At 45.1% G+C, this 19,365-nt stretch overlaps 1 protein-coding gene across 1 annotated transcript in view; it reads right to left on the bottom strand.

Moving 5' to 3' along the window:
* Nucleotides 1–18,411, bottom strand: part of LOC146008485 (uncharacterized) — an 18,979-nt gene extending 568 nt beyond the window's left edge. The window contains exons 1-4 of the mRNA XM_083147828.1: nucleotides 18,258–18,411; nucleotides 17,783–18,056; nucleotides 6,276–6,460; nucleotides 1–2,528 (exon numbers count right to left, since the gene is read on the bottom strand). The exon at nucleotides 1–2,528 is cut by the window's left edge and continues 568 nt beyond it. Of these exons, the coding sequence (XP_083003954.1) occupies nucleotides 2,221–2,528; nucleotides 6,276–6,460; nucleotides 17,783–18,056; nucleotides 18,258–18,405 (915 nt within the window). The 5' untranslated portion in view covers nucleotides 18,406–18,411 and the 3' untranslated portion in view covers nucleotides 1–2,220. The remainder of the gene's footprint in view (nucleotides 2,529–6,275; nucleotides 6,461–17,782; nucleotides 18,057–18,257) is intronic.
* Between the last annotated feature and the right edge of the window lie 954 nt (nucleotides 18,412–19,365).

Here is a 19,365-nt window from a genome sequence, read left to right on the forward strand (position 1 = left end):
ACTTCTAGACAACTGTAACAATATTCATAATCAGGATTACTTTGTGGGTCAGTTTGGCCCATATTACGGTCTTGTTCACACTTCATTCATTTTATTTACATTCAATATATTGATAAAAATTATGCCATAGACTAGTGTGTATACATTCCATGCATCCATATTGCATGTAAAGATCAGGAAGTGTACTCATGAGGTTTCCACTTTAATTTCATATCTATAAAGATAATCTGCTTTACATTGTTTCAAGTCTTGGGACAGTGTACATTGTTGAAAATATTATAATATCAACATTGCTAATAACCGCATTCATAAAAAATATATAAATAAAGTGTGCATCATGGGAATCCGCACATTGACAAAGCCTGCAACATAACTAAAGTAAAGCCGTGTACACACGGGGGCGATTGTTCTAAGCGATTTTGACTATATCGTAAAAATCGCTTAGAATGTTTCCCTGAATCGCCCCGTGTGTACACAGCAGGTGATAGCGATGCACAGCCCTGCAGCATCGCTATCACCGAGCAGATTAGACACAGCAGGCAAGAATATTTTGATTAGACCCTGCAGTGTCCATTCAGCTGTACACGCGGGCCTGCTGCTGAGGATTTCTGCTGGCAATGACTGGCCAATTTTGACTAAACAAAAAATCTTGATTAAAATCGCCCAGCTGCAGCCCATGTGTGCACCCCTTAAGACTGTACTGGTGATCAGTTTATGTGCAGCACACAAACCAACGTCAATAAAACAACATTTCAATACAATAGAATATCTCTGTGTCTACTTAGAACTGCTATTGACACCCGCTCCTCAGCATGCCACCACTCCATAGGACCTTCTGTACTCACACTACAATCCCTGACTGTGGGGAGTATGACATTCCATTCATGTGCTTTCTCTTGCTTTTGCTACATTACAGTATATTAATGAAATTACTGAAACTGCAAGTGGTGTAAATAATTTATATTACTCTCCTATACCTACTCCACTAGTCATATCCCTCAAAGAGCTCTTAATACAGTGGATGCAGGGAGAAGTGTGTCAAATTGTAACCTCAGATTGGAGTGACACTCAGCTTCTTAATGCAAACAGGTATTGCAGAGTGTAGTGATACCAAGAGATGTACAGTAGATAAAAACCATTGGGGCTATAAAGTGAGACTCTTATCTCTGCCTCTATTATTTATGTGCCAGCTGGAAGAAGGTTTTCACCTTCTGGGTAATGGGGCCTACTACTCACATAGCGACCCCAGGCATTTTCTAAGCAATCTCACTAGATAACTTAGAAAATGCCCAATACATCGCTCCGTGTGTAGGGGCATAGCCATAGCAATGCGTGGCACAAGTGCCCCAGCGATTAATATCCAGCACACTGGATAAATCTAGTTAATCGCCGGGAACAGGGACAGTGTACTCACAGAAAACACTGGCCCTGACAGATCGCTCAGAGGCACATCACTGTGCATGCTGTGTGCTGAGCGATCTAGCATTACTCAGAACGCTCATATCCCCAGATCGCTATGTGTGTAGGCCGCTTAAGACTAAATCATTTGAATTCAGAAGGAGACACAGAAAAAGTACTCGCGCCTTTACTTTCCGTTGACACCGGAGACGTGACTGGTTCATTTTTGCGAGAAAGTACATTTTTAACAATGTATATATTTATTACACATAAAATAATGGATTTACAATATTTACAGATTAAAAAAAAAAAACTTTACACAGTCCATTCAGCTCAGTGCCAGCGCAGAGGTGGCTGAAATATATGTCCCTTTCAAAATACCTATATATAATTCTGTACATATTTTGGTGAGGTGTGTTCTTGGGGTCAGTATGCTGTGATTTCATTCTAACTACCAGTAAGAGCTAAAAACATCAATTTATTGCTGTCACTTTCTTGTTCTTAGTCGCATTTAATATACATACAGTCTATCACTATTAGGTTACTTTTGCTGTCTCCTCTCATTCTTGACACTGAGATACCTGGAATACAATGTCACACTGTTCCATTTCCATAAGCATTTTTTGCTTTAATTTTCTTTATTGTCTTTCGCTTTGTCTTGTCACCAGAAGTTTCTCACCTCCCCCTCCTTGCCATATAACAGGCATGACCTGCTTTCCCTATCTGTGACCCTGCTACACAGACACACACACTAATCCTGTCTTTCTCAGCATATTTGCCTTTCACTAGTATATTTTATACGTGCACAGCTGGTAGCCACTGTCACTTAATCATCTTCTCTCTCAATATTTCCAATATAACCTGTCTCTCCTCCCTTTCTAGTTCAAACCTTCTCTCCCTCTCACTGCGCTCAGCCTCCTGCCTCTCTCTCTCCAGTGCTGCTCTCTCTCTCTGTAACTGCAGTTCTTCTCGACGTAGCGCCAGCTCCTCTTCCCGCAGACGCTGCTCTGCTTCAGCTCTCCGCTCCAGGTGTTGCAGAATACGAGCGTAGGCACTGCAGCATCCTTCACACTCCTGTTTTCTGATCAGTCTCTCCCCCATATTGTTTTCTTCTTGTTTGGACTCCATAACTGAAAGGTAATTTAGTACAGAGGTATATAGGATTATTTGGACATTAATAGATTTAATTGATAAATAAAAAGTTGTAAAGCTACGTAAAAAGGCAGTTCAGATTGTGGTCATCACTGGACATTATTTCCACTAATCCCAATCATCGTACAGCACAAATCAATGTTTGAAATCAATTATCATTAAAGAATAAAGCAGTTTTCCAAAAACATGAGGTTTTTAAATGTCTTGTGTGCTATGTGGTGCTGGTGAACTTAAGCCATGTACACGATTTTGACTAGATCGTCAAAATCACCTAGCAAGTTAGGCAGAATTGCACCGTGTGTATACTGCAGGCGATAGTAATGCGCGGCCTCGCAGTGTTGCTATAACCCGGCAGGACACAGTGCAGGCAAGGCAATTTTGACTAAGCTGTGTATTTGGCCTATGGCCAAATCAGCCTAGTTAAAATCGCTCACGGGTTTAGCAAACATCAGCTTTGTCAAAATTGCCTGTGCATGTGTCCTGGTGTACACTTCTTTAAGGCGCGCACACACGGTGCGATTTTTTGCTAGTGGATGATTTTAGCTAAGCTAGATGCACTGGTGATTTTGTCTATGTTCACTACGATAAGTGATCTAGTCCAAATGTCCTTGCCTGTGCAGTCTATTTTGCTAAGAGATTCTGACTTAGTGGGACCACGCATCGGGATCAGTTGCATGTTTAACCCCTTGAGTCGTGAGTTTTCCTGTTGCAGGACAAACCTACCAGGGCAGGTTTGTCCTGCCCCAGAAATACTCTCCACAGAACTTCGGGGCAGCCGCTGCTCCCCTAGGGCTGCTTCTGGCAGGTTGGCTGTATGATCGCCTGGGTTGGCAGCCGGGACTGGCTGGAGGTGAGCAACAGGGGGGTGCCCCTAGAGGTGGTGCGCCACTGGTGCACACCTCCTTATCGGTGGTAAGCCAGAAACGTTCTAGGCGACTTAGGCCATGTGCCCTTTTAACGGCTTTGTTAGAAATCACATAATTATCAAATAAGGTAAATCACAGAGGCTGGTGTGATTTCTAACAAAGCCACCGTCCAGTGACACCGGTCCTCATTTGCTTGGGTGATATGCTCCTTTATAAGAGGTATGTTCACTGTTACTTTTGTATATGACTTGACAACAGTTAATAAAACTGAAAGGTTGCCGTTACACGGGGGAGTGTAACAGCAGACAGCGACACCCCAGGCATGGAAGAGGAACTGCATGGGTTTTCAAAGATAGCGGGTGCTAAAATGAACAATATTACTACATTTTAAGATGCTGGAATACCTGAGATTCAAATCCATTACATGTGGCATTGCAGTCAGACACTATATTCATGAGCTATCTGAGCCATTATAGAAAGCTGGATAATTCTAGCTATTTGATTTATGCCCTTAGTGGAAAAATGGGGGACTCCAATTCTCTTTCTGGCACTGGGAACTAAAACGTCTAGTTACGGTTCTGACAACGGTTACAAGCAAATAAACTACTGCGAGGCTAAAGACATCACACTGCCGTGCTTACTTGATGCACCATACATATACATCTCTCCTTTGTTTAATAGCAAACAAGCCAGGTCTATTGTAGATGCATGAAAACAGTGTATTATCCCTTGGTTTTGTATTTGTAATTAGTACTGATATTGGAAGCAGAGGACAGCTCAATACTAAGATCTATTATTATACTCTCCCTTGAGTCAGGTATTGACATGGTATTCTCATCCTGCAATCCAGTGGTTCCCAAACTGTGCGCCTAGGCTCCCAGGGGTGCCTCGGGTTGGTTGTCCAGGACCAATTCAAATAATTTATGATCAATTATTTCTGGACAAAACCAGTGCTGGTGGCTGGCAATCATAAAATTTGTACAATCAGAACCAAATCCTGCCCTTTACCACATAACTGAACCTAAGAAGCACATATAAACACAACCTACTTAATTTTATATATATTTTTGGGGCCTAAGGGAGCCTTGGAAAAATTCTGATACTCTAGGGTGCCGTGATTAGGAAAAGATTGGGAACCCCTGCTGTAATCTATTTGGCTATACAATATATCAACTTGTACATAGGTGACCTTATTGCCATCTACTATAGGTCAAAGTATTGTTAGGGTTGACTTTAAAAACCCTCTGTTTAGGTTTCATTATTTGGAAAAAGGGTAAAATAATTTAACTTCAACACACCTGTGCCCTTTTGCCCTGCCCTGGGATACCAGTGATGGACAACAGGCAGGCCACAAAACCTTCACCTGTGGTCCCAGGTGCTTCCTGCTTTATGTATCATTTGTCCTCTTTTCCGCTCTATGCCACAATTCTTATTCTCTGCTTTATGCCTCTCCGAGCTAAACCCATAATCTCAGCTCATGTGGGGAAATACGGCAGTGGGTGAAGCTTGTCGTTTCATAAAACAGAAAAGACAAAAATACAGTTATTATTTGCCTAGAGCAGCCATTCTCCAAATCAGCAGCCTCTTCTTTTGGGGATGCAGTTTAAATCCCGGAGGTTGGGATCCCGGCGTTCAAAATCCCGAACTCTGAAATCCCGACACATTCTCCCTCCGTGGGTGTCCACGACACCCTCGGAGGGAGAATAAATTAGTGTGCCGAGCGTAGCGAGGCACCGGGCCCGCTACGTGGCGAGCGATCCACGTCCCCCCCTTGTCGGGATTTCGGCGTCCGGGATTCCGGCGTCGGGATTTTGAACGCCGGGATCCCGACCGCCGGCTTTTCATGCCGAATCCTTCCTTTGAATAGCTTATTCGGGCCTTGCAGTCTCTACTACCATGCTCTCCCTCCTACTTTAAAAGGAAAGCTACATGGCCTTTCACAGTCAAATCAATGGATAAATCTAGAAACTGCAGTCTCATTTCAGCAAACAACCTGAATAATTCTGCCTACTACACTTACTGTACTATTTGTTACAGTCTCTGGTCAAACATATGCTACCCACAGCCAGGGTTTGCACTTTGGTGCCCAATGCTGTATTCAGGTCCAATAAAAGAAAATGACACTAAGGAGGGGGTATCCAATTGTTGGTGAAGGGTGCGAGTTGTCATTGAAGCAGCGTTGGCACACCAGCAGCAGCACTACATCTCGCATCCCCTCGCTGCATGCTCTCTAACACAAATTCAGGGGAAAAGCAAAATAGTTTGAGTCTGAGCTGCCATAAAGAGCAGGTTGTTTCCACGCTAACTTGCAGGGGGTGAGACACTGAATGCAATTGGATATGTGAGTATGAAGACAATTTCCGCTCTCTATATAGAAGTTTTTTTTATTAAATAGCCCCTAAAAAAAAAAAATGCATATTCAGTCAAAAACTTTACATTTAGAGGTTTATTCATACTGTTGTGACTTGTTAAATGATAGCAGATTAATTTGAAGTCAGACTAGTAGATAAAAAGCACAGGACTTAACGGCATATAAAGAGCACTTGGCCCAACTGGCCTGCCCTAAACACACGAACATGCACACAACACACTAGGGTAATATATATAATTTTGTCTGGGCCAAATAAACTACCAGTAAATTTCTGTATTGTGGTAGGAAACCAGAGTACCAGGAGGAGCCCCATGCAAGCAATGGGAGAATATATAAACTCCCCACAGTTATGGCTATGTTGGTAATCTAACCCTTGACTTCAGTTCTGTAATACAGTAATGGTTACCATTACACCATGACTATTCATATGACTAGACTGACATTATTTGGGGGAAAGTTAAAGAGATTTGAAGATAAGATGTACAGACCAGGTGGAGCCGACGCTTCCTCCTGTGCCCTGCGTAGTGTCTCCTCGGTGACGGTAATAGACATGGTGTCTCTGAGAGGGTCCCTATGCCGTGGATCAGAGCCAACTTCTCTTTTCTCAGACTCCAGTTCCAGAATTTTCTGCAGCAAATCCTCCTTCTCCATATACATAGCCTCTGTGCCACCCCTGTGTAGAGTGCTCCATGTCAGGTTTAGCAATTTATGTTGTACTTAACAAAGCAATGTACTGTGCAGACTATTCAGGGATGTACAGATTGCAGAGCATAGCATACAGAGCAACAGTTATAATGAATAAAGACAGGACAGAAATAAGAAGTTATGGTCCAATAAATAAAAAATAGTTGGGAAATGCAGTTTGATTGATTTTATTAAGGTGGGAGTAGACTTTCTTGCAGTGTAATTTACTGATTGTACACCTAAGCCAGGGTTCATAGTAAGCATTGGAAAACTGCATTAATCCAGAAAGCTGAATGATGGAACTGCTCTTGTACAGTTGTAGAACATCTGTACACTCAGCTAGGTTTAGGTTACCCTTAATATCACAAGGTTTTCATTTATTCTAAGCATTATAGCAGTGGTTCCAAAACTCATTTTTCCAGGTACCCCAACAGCACAAGCTATCCATGCTTGATCAGTAAATGTTAAATCAAATTTACTGACATACTAATTTAGCCAACTGTGCTCAAGAACAGATATCCTGAAAACCTGGACTGTTCGTGTGTCTGGACTCGGAGGTAATAGTTTAGGAACCACTGCAGTATACTATTTGTAGACAAATGCCATATATCCTATACCTAATGGCATTAGAAGCAATGGAAATAGGATCATAAAACATTGACTTAAGCTGTAGGTCTGCAGCCCACTTTTCATTGATTATTCAATAATCTTTGCTATGAGATAACCCGCCATGAGATATAGATATATATACGAGATTATATATATATATATATATATATATATATCGCTCTGGAATGCCCAGGCTTTATTTCACGTTAAATTCTGAACTGGCTATATTGAATGGCTAAAGGGGCATACACACGTGGTGATTTGAGCCCCTGTATGCCCTTAAGCGATGGCAATGTGCTGGCTTTGCCAATAAAAAATATAACCAAAACCCCGCTCAGGATGATCACTTAGTACACAGTATCACTTGGTGAAATTTAATAGGATAAGAGATTTAGAAAGTTAGAGATTTGGTAAGAAATCTCCAGGTTTTATTAAAGCGGCAATCATTTACACTGCAAAACCAGTTTGATTTTAATGTGTTAATTATTGCTGCTATAAAAAAACTGGAGATTTCTTATCAAAATCTCTCACTTTCTGAATCTCTCATCCTATTACACTTCACTGTGTGTGTGTGTGATATGTGCTGAAGCATGTCGCTCAGCAAAAGTGCCGAGTTTCCCTGCCCTGTGTGTACGGAGCTGACCAGTGCTAAACATAACTAATGAAAATGTACATATTTTACTTTCTATCACACCACAAATAACAGGAACGTCCACAGAACGGATGAAAAAGAAACACGTGTCATTAGGTAATTACCACATGCATGTCTATACTACACACTTGTGTCAATACATTTCAGATGGCTATATAAATAAAAATATACTCTAGAACTAGAACTTTATAGGCCCCATAGTATAATTTTGAAAGCCCCCAGAAGAAGGAGTGAGGGGAGTAAGTGGCAGTGCTGGGTGAGGGATCTTACATGGGTTCATCCTAGCATGCCCTACAGCCACAGGCATCTTTGCCCATGCACAGACAGACTCCTGTGTCACAGACCCTAAAGTCCAGACAGCTTCGGGGATCACAAAGGGAAGCTTTTACCAGATGTGAGTGTAGGCAGATCTCCTCAAGAAGCTTGGAGGCACAAGGTAAGCCAAGAGATGGGACACTAATTTGAGACAGATCGGATCAGAATGTTTTTTTTTTTTGAACAGGCATAATAACTGCATGATTAAATAAGAACGGAACGATAGTACTTGCATATTTTAGTGCTGTTTGGGAAAAGTAGGAGACGGTTAAAAAGAAGGTAAGGGATCAATGAGAGGTAGTAGTGTAGGAACATAAGAAATGGAATATGCTGCGCTATATAACAATCTGTTAATAAATAAATGAATTTGAATCAAATGAAGATAATGTGTCAAACTCTCTAGAGAAGGAATTGAGCCTGCATCAGTCTGAGGAAGAAAATGCAATTTCAACACCGATAGTAAATCTGTAAGTAGGGGTGTGGAACATATTTAAATGTACTAAAAAGGAAACACATACAGGAGTCCGATGTTTGGGATGCGGGCAATTGGCTAAAGCAGAAATGATGACCATTAATGCGCTTGGTACTCTGAAACCAGGAAGTCTCAATGCTGATTTTGAGGTCAAATGGTTTTTATAAATTTTGCAGCACTGTCATTTTAAATCCATTTTTTAGTCTTTTTTATGCTTTATATTTGACATTGCAGTATTTATTATAGGCTATTCAACATGGATTGTTGATTTATCAGATTTGGGAAAATCTGGTTATAACATGAGGACTAAAGTATTATTGACATGGTAGAATATGAAGAATACCAGTGATCAGACAGATGGGACTGGAAGTGGTATACACAGATCATAGCAGCATCATGGGATTTGTAAGAAAACAGGAGGTTGAGAAAATAGCGCATAGCGGCAAGCCGGCACACAACAGAGGATCACGGACATTGTAGGCTGATTACGTGTATAGCGATCAACTATGTGAGGTGCCGCAGGAGAGGTAAATCGGCCTTAGTTGAATGCAGTCATTTGCATTTCCACATCACACCGTTTGGACCTTGAAAAAGACCCTGCTATAAGGGTAGAAACGCGTTGGTCCACTTTACCATGGTGACTGGAGGACGGACAGCAGGTCCGATTAGGCTGCAGACATTTGAGCTGAGACCAGTGAACATCACCCGGGTTGTTACCACTGAATCTCATGCTTATTAAACTGTTTTGTAATTTGCTGTTATTCTACCACACACCATGGCTTTGTGGATGTTATATACATTATCGTTTTAACCTATTCTAAAATAGGTTGTGAATTGTTTGTGTGAATCAAATTACTGTACTTCACTACTGAACTTTTATCTTTTTACTTTTGGGACATACTGCTCTGGATATCTATGATGAGAAGATTAATCTGCAAAATCAGCGCTAGCTAAGTAGATCTCCACATTTGTTGTTCTGTGTTTGTATCTATTTGGCGAGGGGATTGGAAATCCTCCCTACTGGTTATCCATTTGGCAAGCAGCTTCTTTTATTAGTGCACTTTCAGATACCTTTACTACCTAAACCTCCCCCCATCCGTAGCCTGCTTCTTAGTGCCTAAACCTAATCCTCCATCCCCGCAGCGGACACTACCCAAACCTTTGTGCGTAATCCTCCCTCCCCATTGACTTACCCTAACCCTCTCCTCCTACAGCATATCCCTGCCACCCCCCACCCCAACCTGCCCCAACATACTTAAAATCGAGATGCTAAGAGTCAGGATTCTGGAGTTGGCATTGACAGCAATGTCAGTATTCTGGTGTCCTGGCCACCAGTCCGGATTTTGACTGCTGGCATTCCAACTGCATCCCTTTATAAAGACATTTGGGGTTATGGGAGTATGTTTGTTTGGCAGTGCCTAGAACATTTTTATAGTGTGGTTAATAGCAGTACACTTTTTTACAGATGCAATACTTGTTTGTGTGCCATGGCTGACATAGGATCCGACACAGAATGTGAAGAGCAAGTGGTGTCACTGATCAAGGGCTGTTGCATAGGTTTGGTTACAATGTGGTACTGCTATTTCTGTACAGGAGAATGTAGACATTGTGGAAGTAGTTGTTGCAGGAAGAGTTGTTATTAAATACCAGTGGATATTTGTAGGAGTATGAGGATGTTTGCTAGTTTTAAATAATGGGGGGGGGGGGGGTTTAGGTGTCGGGTTGGACAGATAGTCGTGATCCGGGATTGCATAGCCCCCTTATTGTGTAGCACATTAAGATATCAGCACCTTCCACTTGCAGAAAAAAAACAACTGCAATGTGTGCCTATAATTAGTGTTAACAGCAATGGCTTAATATAAGCCAATTTAAGGCCCCCATACACTAGTACAATTAGGACTGATTTCACTTAATCCTGACGGATCGGGCCAAGAAATCAGCCCAAATTGGATGTGTTAGTCATCCCCTCCGTCTCATGCGCATCGGGTTGGACGCTGGAGACTGGAAGTCCTGCATATAAAGTCTATTCAGACCCATCAGCAGCACATTACAGGTGCTTTTGAGCACCTGTGATGTGTTCAGTCCAATTCCGTAGGTGTGTGCCGTCATGTCCGGTGGGGCTGACAGGGGTTACCGACGGGGCAGGTGTCACTCAGGGCTTCCCATCACTGCCTGTCCCACCGCTGCAAGGTCAACCCCACCTCCTGTGTGCTCAACGCAGCCTGGCACCAGCTGCTGCCTGGGACTCACCGCTGCCTCCCCACCACTCACTAGTTTGTTTGTTTTTTGAATCTCATGGCCCCGCAGCTCCCTAGGAGTCTTTACATGCGATAAATCGCATATAAACATGGCACATCAAGTGCCAAATCGTAAGTGAGCTCTGCCAGGGAGCTGCTGGGGAGCTCAGGGGAAATTGGTACCGAGCAGCATTTAACAGATATAAAAAATAAAAATATAAAACTTCTAAAAAATATCAAATACCTAGGCTGACAGGTGTACAGTTTTCAGTAAGATGTATGGGCCTAAATCTGCATGGGGTTAGTTTCCAAGAATTCACAAGACAACAGCTTGTGGCAGTACGCTGCAGGGGGCCACCCAGCACAGGGTCACAAAATCATCCACTCCCACAAACTGCTTAGTCTCTGCCCCAGACGCTACTTAAACTGCGGTCGCAAGGCCTGCATGTAATCGATGATTATAGATTTACAGAGATCTCCGCAGCTTATTGAGTTAGCCCTTCTATCCAGTATAATTGCTGCATCTGGTTGCACTTATTTTATTGTATTAAAATACAGAAACAAAAGCTTATGTTATATAAAGCAAAGTGTTGTACCAGATATATCCCACAGGGACCACATACTTATGGAATCTTCCTCAATAAGTATTTGGCTTCAAAACAAATATATTTAGTTATATTTAAGCCCTGTACACTTTATGTGATAAAGGCAGATGATACGCATGATAATGATATTACTGTTCCAATATGCACAGTGTGTACGGATGGTAACAATAAGCAATCCCGTGGGATGTTATCGATCCCCTTTCTTGTCTGTACATGCAGTAAAGTTTTCCTTATGTTGTTTATGACTAGGTGCATATTGCTGAGTGTGTAAAGGTGCCCATACACTAGGAGAGTTACATGCAATTTGGGCTCTTTTAATTCGATTGCGGCAAACAATCTCAAATCACATATGATTGACAGCAGGCCCAAGGCGATGCACGGTCTAGTGTGCATCGCACTGGAGACACCAGTTGCATCATCTGTAGAAGCGATCTGTTGGATCGCATGCGAGCCAGCTAGGCTTGACTGGGATCGCATGCAATCTATCATATGCGAAAGGACCGCATACAATATATTGCATGCCTGCCCGGGAAGGTCCTGGGAGGCTCAAGGGAGGATTACAGAAGACTTCTCTGAGGGAAAGAAAGTCACCCAAGTGTATGGCCAAGAAAGCTAAAGATACATTTTTCATAAAACAGGATGGTCGATGGTACACCAAACTATCTTTGTCTTTATCATTTGAAATTGTTCAGTGTATACTCTATATCGTTTATTCTGTAGCCTTGAGGTCAAGGGAAATCATCAAATATACTGTTATCTGCCTTCATTGCACATAGTTGCAGCTTTACATATTATGCTTTATACAATAAAGAATTGTTATGATGCTTTGGTGGTATACTTTATAAAAAAAAAAAAAAACACACAGCTTTTCAGTGGTTATGGTCACAAAATGTAAAAGGACAATAATATAAAATACATTTAATATTGTTGCCCTTTAAATACCAAGGCCAAAAATGTTGCTTAGTGAATAGAACACCTTGGTGTCAGGATAAGATGGACCGCTACATTGTTGGAGAATCCATTCGGAGACAAGTCCAGCACACTTATGCCCCTTTCAGACCGCACTTTTAAAACGGTAAATTGCCGTTTTTTTACCGTTTTAAAACGGTAATGTGTGCGGTCTGAAAGGTCCAGTCCCACTTAACCGGTTAGAAAATGCCGTTTTTTCTAACCGGTTAAAATGCAGGGTCCTACCCGTTTCTGAACCGGTATTTTAGCGCAAAAATCGGCTCAGAAACGGTATTTAGGACCCAGCCAATGAGCTGGGTCCTAAATTCAGCACAGTGAATACTTAATGAGCGCTCATTAAGTATTCACAGCACTGGAGCCCCCCCCCCGCGCGTGTCGACACCCCCGCGCGCGTGTCGACGCCCCCCCCCGCGCGTGTCGACGCCCCCCGCGCGTGTCGACGGCCCCCCCCGCGTGTCGACCCCCCCCGCGCGTGTCGGCGCCCCCCCCGTCGACTTACCCCCTGCCGGTATCTCCGTTGTGGTTCCCGGCACTGCAGCTCAGTATGCTCGGAAAGCACTTATGAAAAAAGTGTCTTTCAGAAAATGGCTGCCCCCCATACGGAAGACAGTTTTTTTAAACAGGGTTTCCTATGGGGCAGCCATTTTCTGGAAGACACTTTTTTCATAAGTGCTTTCCGAGCATACTGAGCTGCAGTCCACAACGGAGGTACCGGCACGGGGTAAGTCGACACGGGGGGGGCGCCGACACGCGGGGTGGGGTGGGGGGGCGTCGACACGCGCGGGGGGCGTCGACATGCGCGGGGGGGCGTCGACATGCTCTCGGTCGACACGCGAGGGGGGGGGGGAGCTGCACGGAGGGGAGGGCTGAAGGCTGCACTGGCTTTGACCCTGTATTTGGAAAGTTTCCAAAAACGGGTCTGCCAGTGTCAAAAAATCGGCACTTAAACGGTAATATACCGTTTAAGTGCTGCGGTGTGAAAGGGGTTTTATCTGGCAGACCCGTTTTTGGAAACGTTTCCAAATACAGGGTCAAAGCCAGTTATGCGGTCTGAAAGCAGCATTAGATAAGAGACTTATCCCTATGTGTTTTGCCTTGGACACTATGCTATATGACAGATATTCCTTTGCTCTAGAGCAGGGGTGGCCAACCAATCATAGGCAAGGAGCCAAAAAATGTGTTATGGTAAGACAAAGAGCTCATAACATGCAAAAAAGGCCACACCCCAGTGCTATATAAAACCATCTTGTGACAGCTCAACTTTATGTTTAACCAACAGCCCATATATATATATATATATATATATATATATATATATATATATATATATATATATATATATATATATATATATATATATACACACCTTGTGACATTTATTTTAATCTTAGCAACCCATGTAAGCACTACAAAATGCCGAATTAGACATTACTGTTATTCTTCCCGCCCTCAATTGCAGGCTAACCCTACAGCTGAATCAGTCCCGACCAATAGTGACTAAAATAACTAAAAGCCTAGGAAAGAAGCTGGTCCAATAGTGTAAAGCACTGGAGAGAGAGCAGCATAAACAGCACTGAAGAGCTGAAAAAAAGATGGCCACTAAAAGGGTCCTCCCTAATTTCATACAAGCAAGAGGGCTGGGTTTGCCAAAGGAAGGAACTCCAAACCCAGCTCTCCTATCTCACCAAAGAACTCAGTGGAGTGGGGCAGATGGTAAAGCTGAGAGTTGCTGTTAACAGAGACCACAGTGATTTTGCATTACTCCACTGTGTGCCGGCTCCCACACCCGGGGCACTGCCACTTGCCTCCTCTGACTGTGAGCCGCATCTCATTAATAAAAGAGCCACCCTGCTCTAGTCTTGCCATGTGCTTCCTATTTTTGGCAGTATATGAGCATGGCAAGTAAAAGGTTTTTTTTTTCAAAAGCACATTAGTACCACAAAGAATAAAAAAAAAAAAACTACACACAAATATAGCAGCCAGGCAGCATTCTCTACTCGCCTCCAGCCAGACATTGAATCATTCTGTTTGTCAGATGACTGGAGCCATCAGAGTGCTTAAAGCCATTTACTGTATAGAACAGGGCTGGGCAACACCGGCCCTCCAGATGTTAATGAACTACACATCCCAGGATGCTTTGCATTAGTTTTGCTATGTGGCCATGCTGAAACTGATGCAAGGCATGCTGGGATGTGTAGTTCATCAACATCTGGAGGGCCGGTGTTGCCCAGCCCTGGTATAGAAGCATGTGGAGAGACCACAGGAAGGGTAAATCGTTTCAAAATGTGTTTTCCGTGACTGAGTGGGCAAGGGCCATGGGCACAATTCAGGGGGAACGCCATTCATAATAACTCACCATGAAATGAATCTCCCCCTATAAGTCTAGACTTAATCAGCACTGCGAATGGCGTGGGGAGAAGGAGGCCGCTGCTGATGTCAGTGGGCCACCCTCCCAATGGCCAGGCAATGCTGGTGTTTTTTGGGGCACTCCTAGAAAATGCCGGCGTTCTGCCCCCAAACGCTCGACGCCTGTCAATCAATATCGATGACTGATCACAAGGTACAGCTCGCACAGGAGCGGTCATTCTATAATCACTTGGGTTGCAAATTTGCAGCCAAACGATTGGCTCTGTATTGGGCCCACAGTGCACTGCTTTGCTGAGAGCCTACTGTGCTGAAGACAGCAATGGCATGTGGAAAATGGCAAAAAAAAAAAAAGGGTGAACACTCACAACTTGGATATCACCTTGTTTTGAACAAGAGAATAATATTAATAGTATTAATAGAATTGTTAACATGAAGATTAAAGCTTGGTACATTCTGGAGCGATCTTCGGTCGGTATGTTATTTCTGTCCGAATCGGAATTACATATCGGCCCAGGGGCGCTGGAACGTTTTTAGGTTGGGGGGGGCAAGATATAATCTCATTTTGGCGCCCCCTAAATTGCTATATGTTACCCCCGGGCACTATACACACTGGCAGCGGCATATACACGTGGGCATTATACACCGGGCAGCGGCATATATGCATGGGCATTATACACAGGGCAGCTGCATATATGCATGGGCATTATACACAAGGCAGCGGCATTTACGCATGGGCATTATACACAGGGCAGCGGCATTTACGCGTGGGCATTATACACAGGGCAGCGGCATATACACGTGGGCATTATACACAAGGCAGCGGCATATATGCGTGGGCATTATACACAAGGCAGCGGCATATATGCGTGGGCATTATACACAAGGCAGCGGCATTTACGCATGGGCATTATACACAGGGCAGCGGCATTTACGCATGGGCATTATACACAGGGCAGCGGCATATACACGTGGGCATTATACACAGGGCAGCGGCATATATGCGTGGGCATTATACACAAGGCAGCGGCATATATGCATGGGCATTATACACAGGGCAGCGGCATATATGCGTGGGCATTATACACAAGGCAGCGGCATTTACGCATGGGCATTATACACAGGGCAGCGGCATTTACGCATGGGCATTATACACAGGGCAGCGGCATTTACGCATGGGCATTATACACAGGGCAGCGGCATATACACGTGGGCATTATACACAAGGCAGCGGCATATATGCGTGGGCATTATACACAAGGCAGCCTAGCCTAGCCGCCTCTCAGTGCGTGGCCGGCGGTGCTAATACTCGGGGAGGTCAGCGGGGGTCACAGACCTCTCCGCGCTCCCTCTGTCACCTGGCTGCGGCAGTCCCCGGCGCCGCGTCTCCTCACGCTGCTGGAGGTCGGCGGGGGTCACAGACCTCTCCGCGCTCCCTCTGTCACCTGGCTGCGGCAGTCCCCGGCGCTGCGTCTCCTCACGCTGCTGGAGGTCGGAGGGGGTCACAGACCTCTCCGCGCTCCCTCTGTCACCTGGCTGCGGCAGTCCCCGGCGCCGCGTCTCCTCACGCTGCTGGAGGTCGGCAGGGGTCACGCTGACGTCCCCGCTCAGCCTCCCTCTCTCCGTCCCCGCTCTGCCATTAACCCCTTCTCTCCTGGGGCTTACATAGGCGGACTGGCGGGGGCTGGATCAAGATTAATCAGCCGCCCGCACAGCTGGTTTAGCGCCTCAGTAATTTTGGGGGGGGGGGCAAGCTGCCCCCTCGCCCCCCCCCCCCCCCCCCCCCCCCCCCCCCCCCCGTTCCGGCGCCACTGTATCGGCCTGATCACTCAGTGGTCATTACCACTATCTTCTGGTCAACTGAGCTGTACAGCCAACTGGATGACATCACATGCTTTGCCACGTGCTGTAATAAAGGACAGAATAGGGATAATTCCATCCTGTATTCCAGTACATCATTCTGACGTGTATGCACAGTGAGATATGTCTGCCAGTATATTGAGTGGGTACACATGGCTCCAATGTGTACCCATCTTAAGACATTCCCTGTGACAACAGGGGCACTTGTACAAATATAAGCTGATGATTTTGCAATACTGTTCTTTTGCACGTTTCTAAATGATAACTATTATTGTGAAAAAAAGGTAGCACTGACAGTGTGCATTAACAAATAATAAAGTTTTACATAAAAGGTTATGGCAAGGGGTTAGAGATCATTATATAATGTATGAAGCAGTGGCGTAACTATAGTGCCGCAGCCCACGCGGTGGCGCTAAGAATATGGGGGTTCTGCGGGACTATAGTTACCGCCGGCGATCCTGCCCCCGCCCCCCCCAGAAAAGTTAACCCCCTCCTTACCCTGTTGCCGCCTCTAACCCCGTCACGCAGATCTGTCGGGTCCCCGGCTCTCCCAGCTACAGCTGCTAATAAGGGACACTCGGAAAATGGCTTCCCCCATACAGCAGACAGTTTTTAAGGTTGCTAGAGGGAGCCCGCCTCGGGGTAAGGAGGGTGATAACTTTTCTGGGGTGGGTGGGGAGTGTTAACTTATGGGAGGGCGCCCAAAATTCCCGGCGGGGGGGGGGGGGGGGCACTTTAAATGTAGTTACACCACTGGTATGAAGAACTATCCAAAGCTGTAAAACTGGCAAAAGTGCCTACAATGATGGGACCAAACGCATATCAGGTGGAATGTGAGCTCACAGAAATTGGACAGATATAGCAGTAAAGGGGTGCGAAGTAGAAAAACGTGCATAATATCAGTGGAGGAGGGGTGTAGAGCAGAGACGGGTAAACAACAGAGACAGGTGCACATTACCAGTGGAAAAGTGTAGAGAGAGAGACAGTAACAGTGGGGGTGCATTGTAGAAAGCAAGGGGAGCAGAGAGAGGTGCAAAAAAGTAGTGGAAAGGTGCAAGGTAACAGGAGAGGGGGGGCACTGTATCAGTGCCAGGGATGCAGATAAAAAAAAAGTTGCACATTAGCAGTTAAGGGGTACAGAGCAGAAAAAGGGTGCACAGTGGCAGGGTGCAGAGCAGAGAAGGGTGCATAGTGGCAGTGGAGGGGTGCAGAGAAGTGAGGGTCCCACCTGCGCAGCATAGCGAAGTTCTGCCTCTTATAATAGTCCAGTAGTAGAGCAGTCCTCTCTCTGCATCTCCTCCCGTCCACCTCAAATCCCTCTCCCTGCAGGGCGCTGCTCATTCTCTCTGCCACCGCCGCCCACACCTGGCCGAACTCTCGCACCCAGAACGGGTTGTGGTGGATGACCTCACGCAGCAGGATGATGTCATGGTGTGCTGCAAAACGGATATGACGCTTGCGAGTGGACCCGGGTGGAGAATAAGCCCCAAAATCTGCCCGCACTGAGAGGAAAGAGTGACCGGTACATTAGAAACAGACATGAATATGGGAAACATGAAGCTGCTATATGTCACATACATAATAACGGGGAAGAGAGGGAATGGGTAAGAGGTGGAATGCAGATACAACACCCGGCTTTTGCATTTCCATCTCTATGCGCATGAGGGGCAGATACGTGGTGTCAGTGTGTGCCCAGCTCTCACCCGCGCTGCTCTGTACTTGTCCCTGGGACTCCATCCGTCTGACCCTGCGTCGGCGGAGGGAGCGGGCTCCCCCTGTGTGCCCGGCACAGGAAGCAAATCCGCCCAGTAGTTGCAGCTCATGCTGCGTGCCGCTAGGGGCAGCAGTCATCCTGTGACAGGGCTGTGCTCATTATCTAGCAACAGGTTTTATTATTGTGGGCTAGATCATTTACTGAGCTAATGAGCTTCAAAAAGTGATGAAGTGGAGAGTTGTAAACTACCAGCCAATCAGCTCCTATAGGGAAAAGTAAAGGTGCCCATACGCTGAGGCGATGTGGTCCGATTTCAGCCGATTGCGACCAATCGGCCCGTTAAATTGGACCAAATCGCCTCTCCCTGACAAGCAGTCGTGTCCGATGCACATCGGACCTGACCACCCGTTCTGGGACCTCCCTCCAGGTGACGAGGCGTGCGGGAAGCATGGACCACAGATCACATGCGTCCCTGCCGCCGAGAAGGTCCCGGCGGCTTGCAGGGTATCGGGTGTCCGAACACTGCTGCGAGACCTTGCAGCAGTGTATGGGCACCTTTACAGGAGTGAGCCCATGTGCAGGCGCTGGGTGGGCCGCTTCCTCTTGGAAATGCCCAAAATGGAATTTCTGAATGTTGAACAAGGAGGTTGCCACTTAGGAAGTGTTCTGAAATAAATTTACTTTTGCACGGACTGAAAATTGATAAATTACCTCAGAAGTTCACTAGCAACAACCAGAACTACCCCAAATTGGTTGATTATACCATATTGATGTGTTTTTATAATGTTGAATAAAAAACCATAATGATCAGCAAAGATTCCTGCTAGGTCCGCTGCTCATATAATCTTTCGATTGGTTTTACCCCTGATGAAGTCTTAGTGACGAAACGCATCAGGTTTTTTCTTGCAATAAAAAGACTATTCATCTAGAAATGGACTGCATAATTATTGCGAACATACTCAACATTGAACACAAGGAAACGATCTCCAGAATGAATTTCTGATTTTATTTTATATATATATATATATATATATATGGATCCAATCCCCACAGGGACAATAACGGCACTCAAGGAGACGACCAGCTTAACAAACAGG

This window comes from Crinia signifera, chromosome 6, assembly GCF_055691185.1.
Source record: "Crinia signifera chromosome 6, ASM5569118v1, whole genome shotgun sequence".
NCBI lineage: Eukaryota > Metazoa > Chordata > Amphibia > Anura > Myobatrachidae > Crinia > Crinia signifera.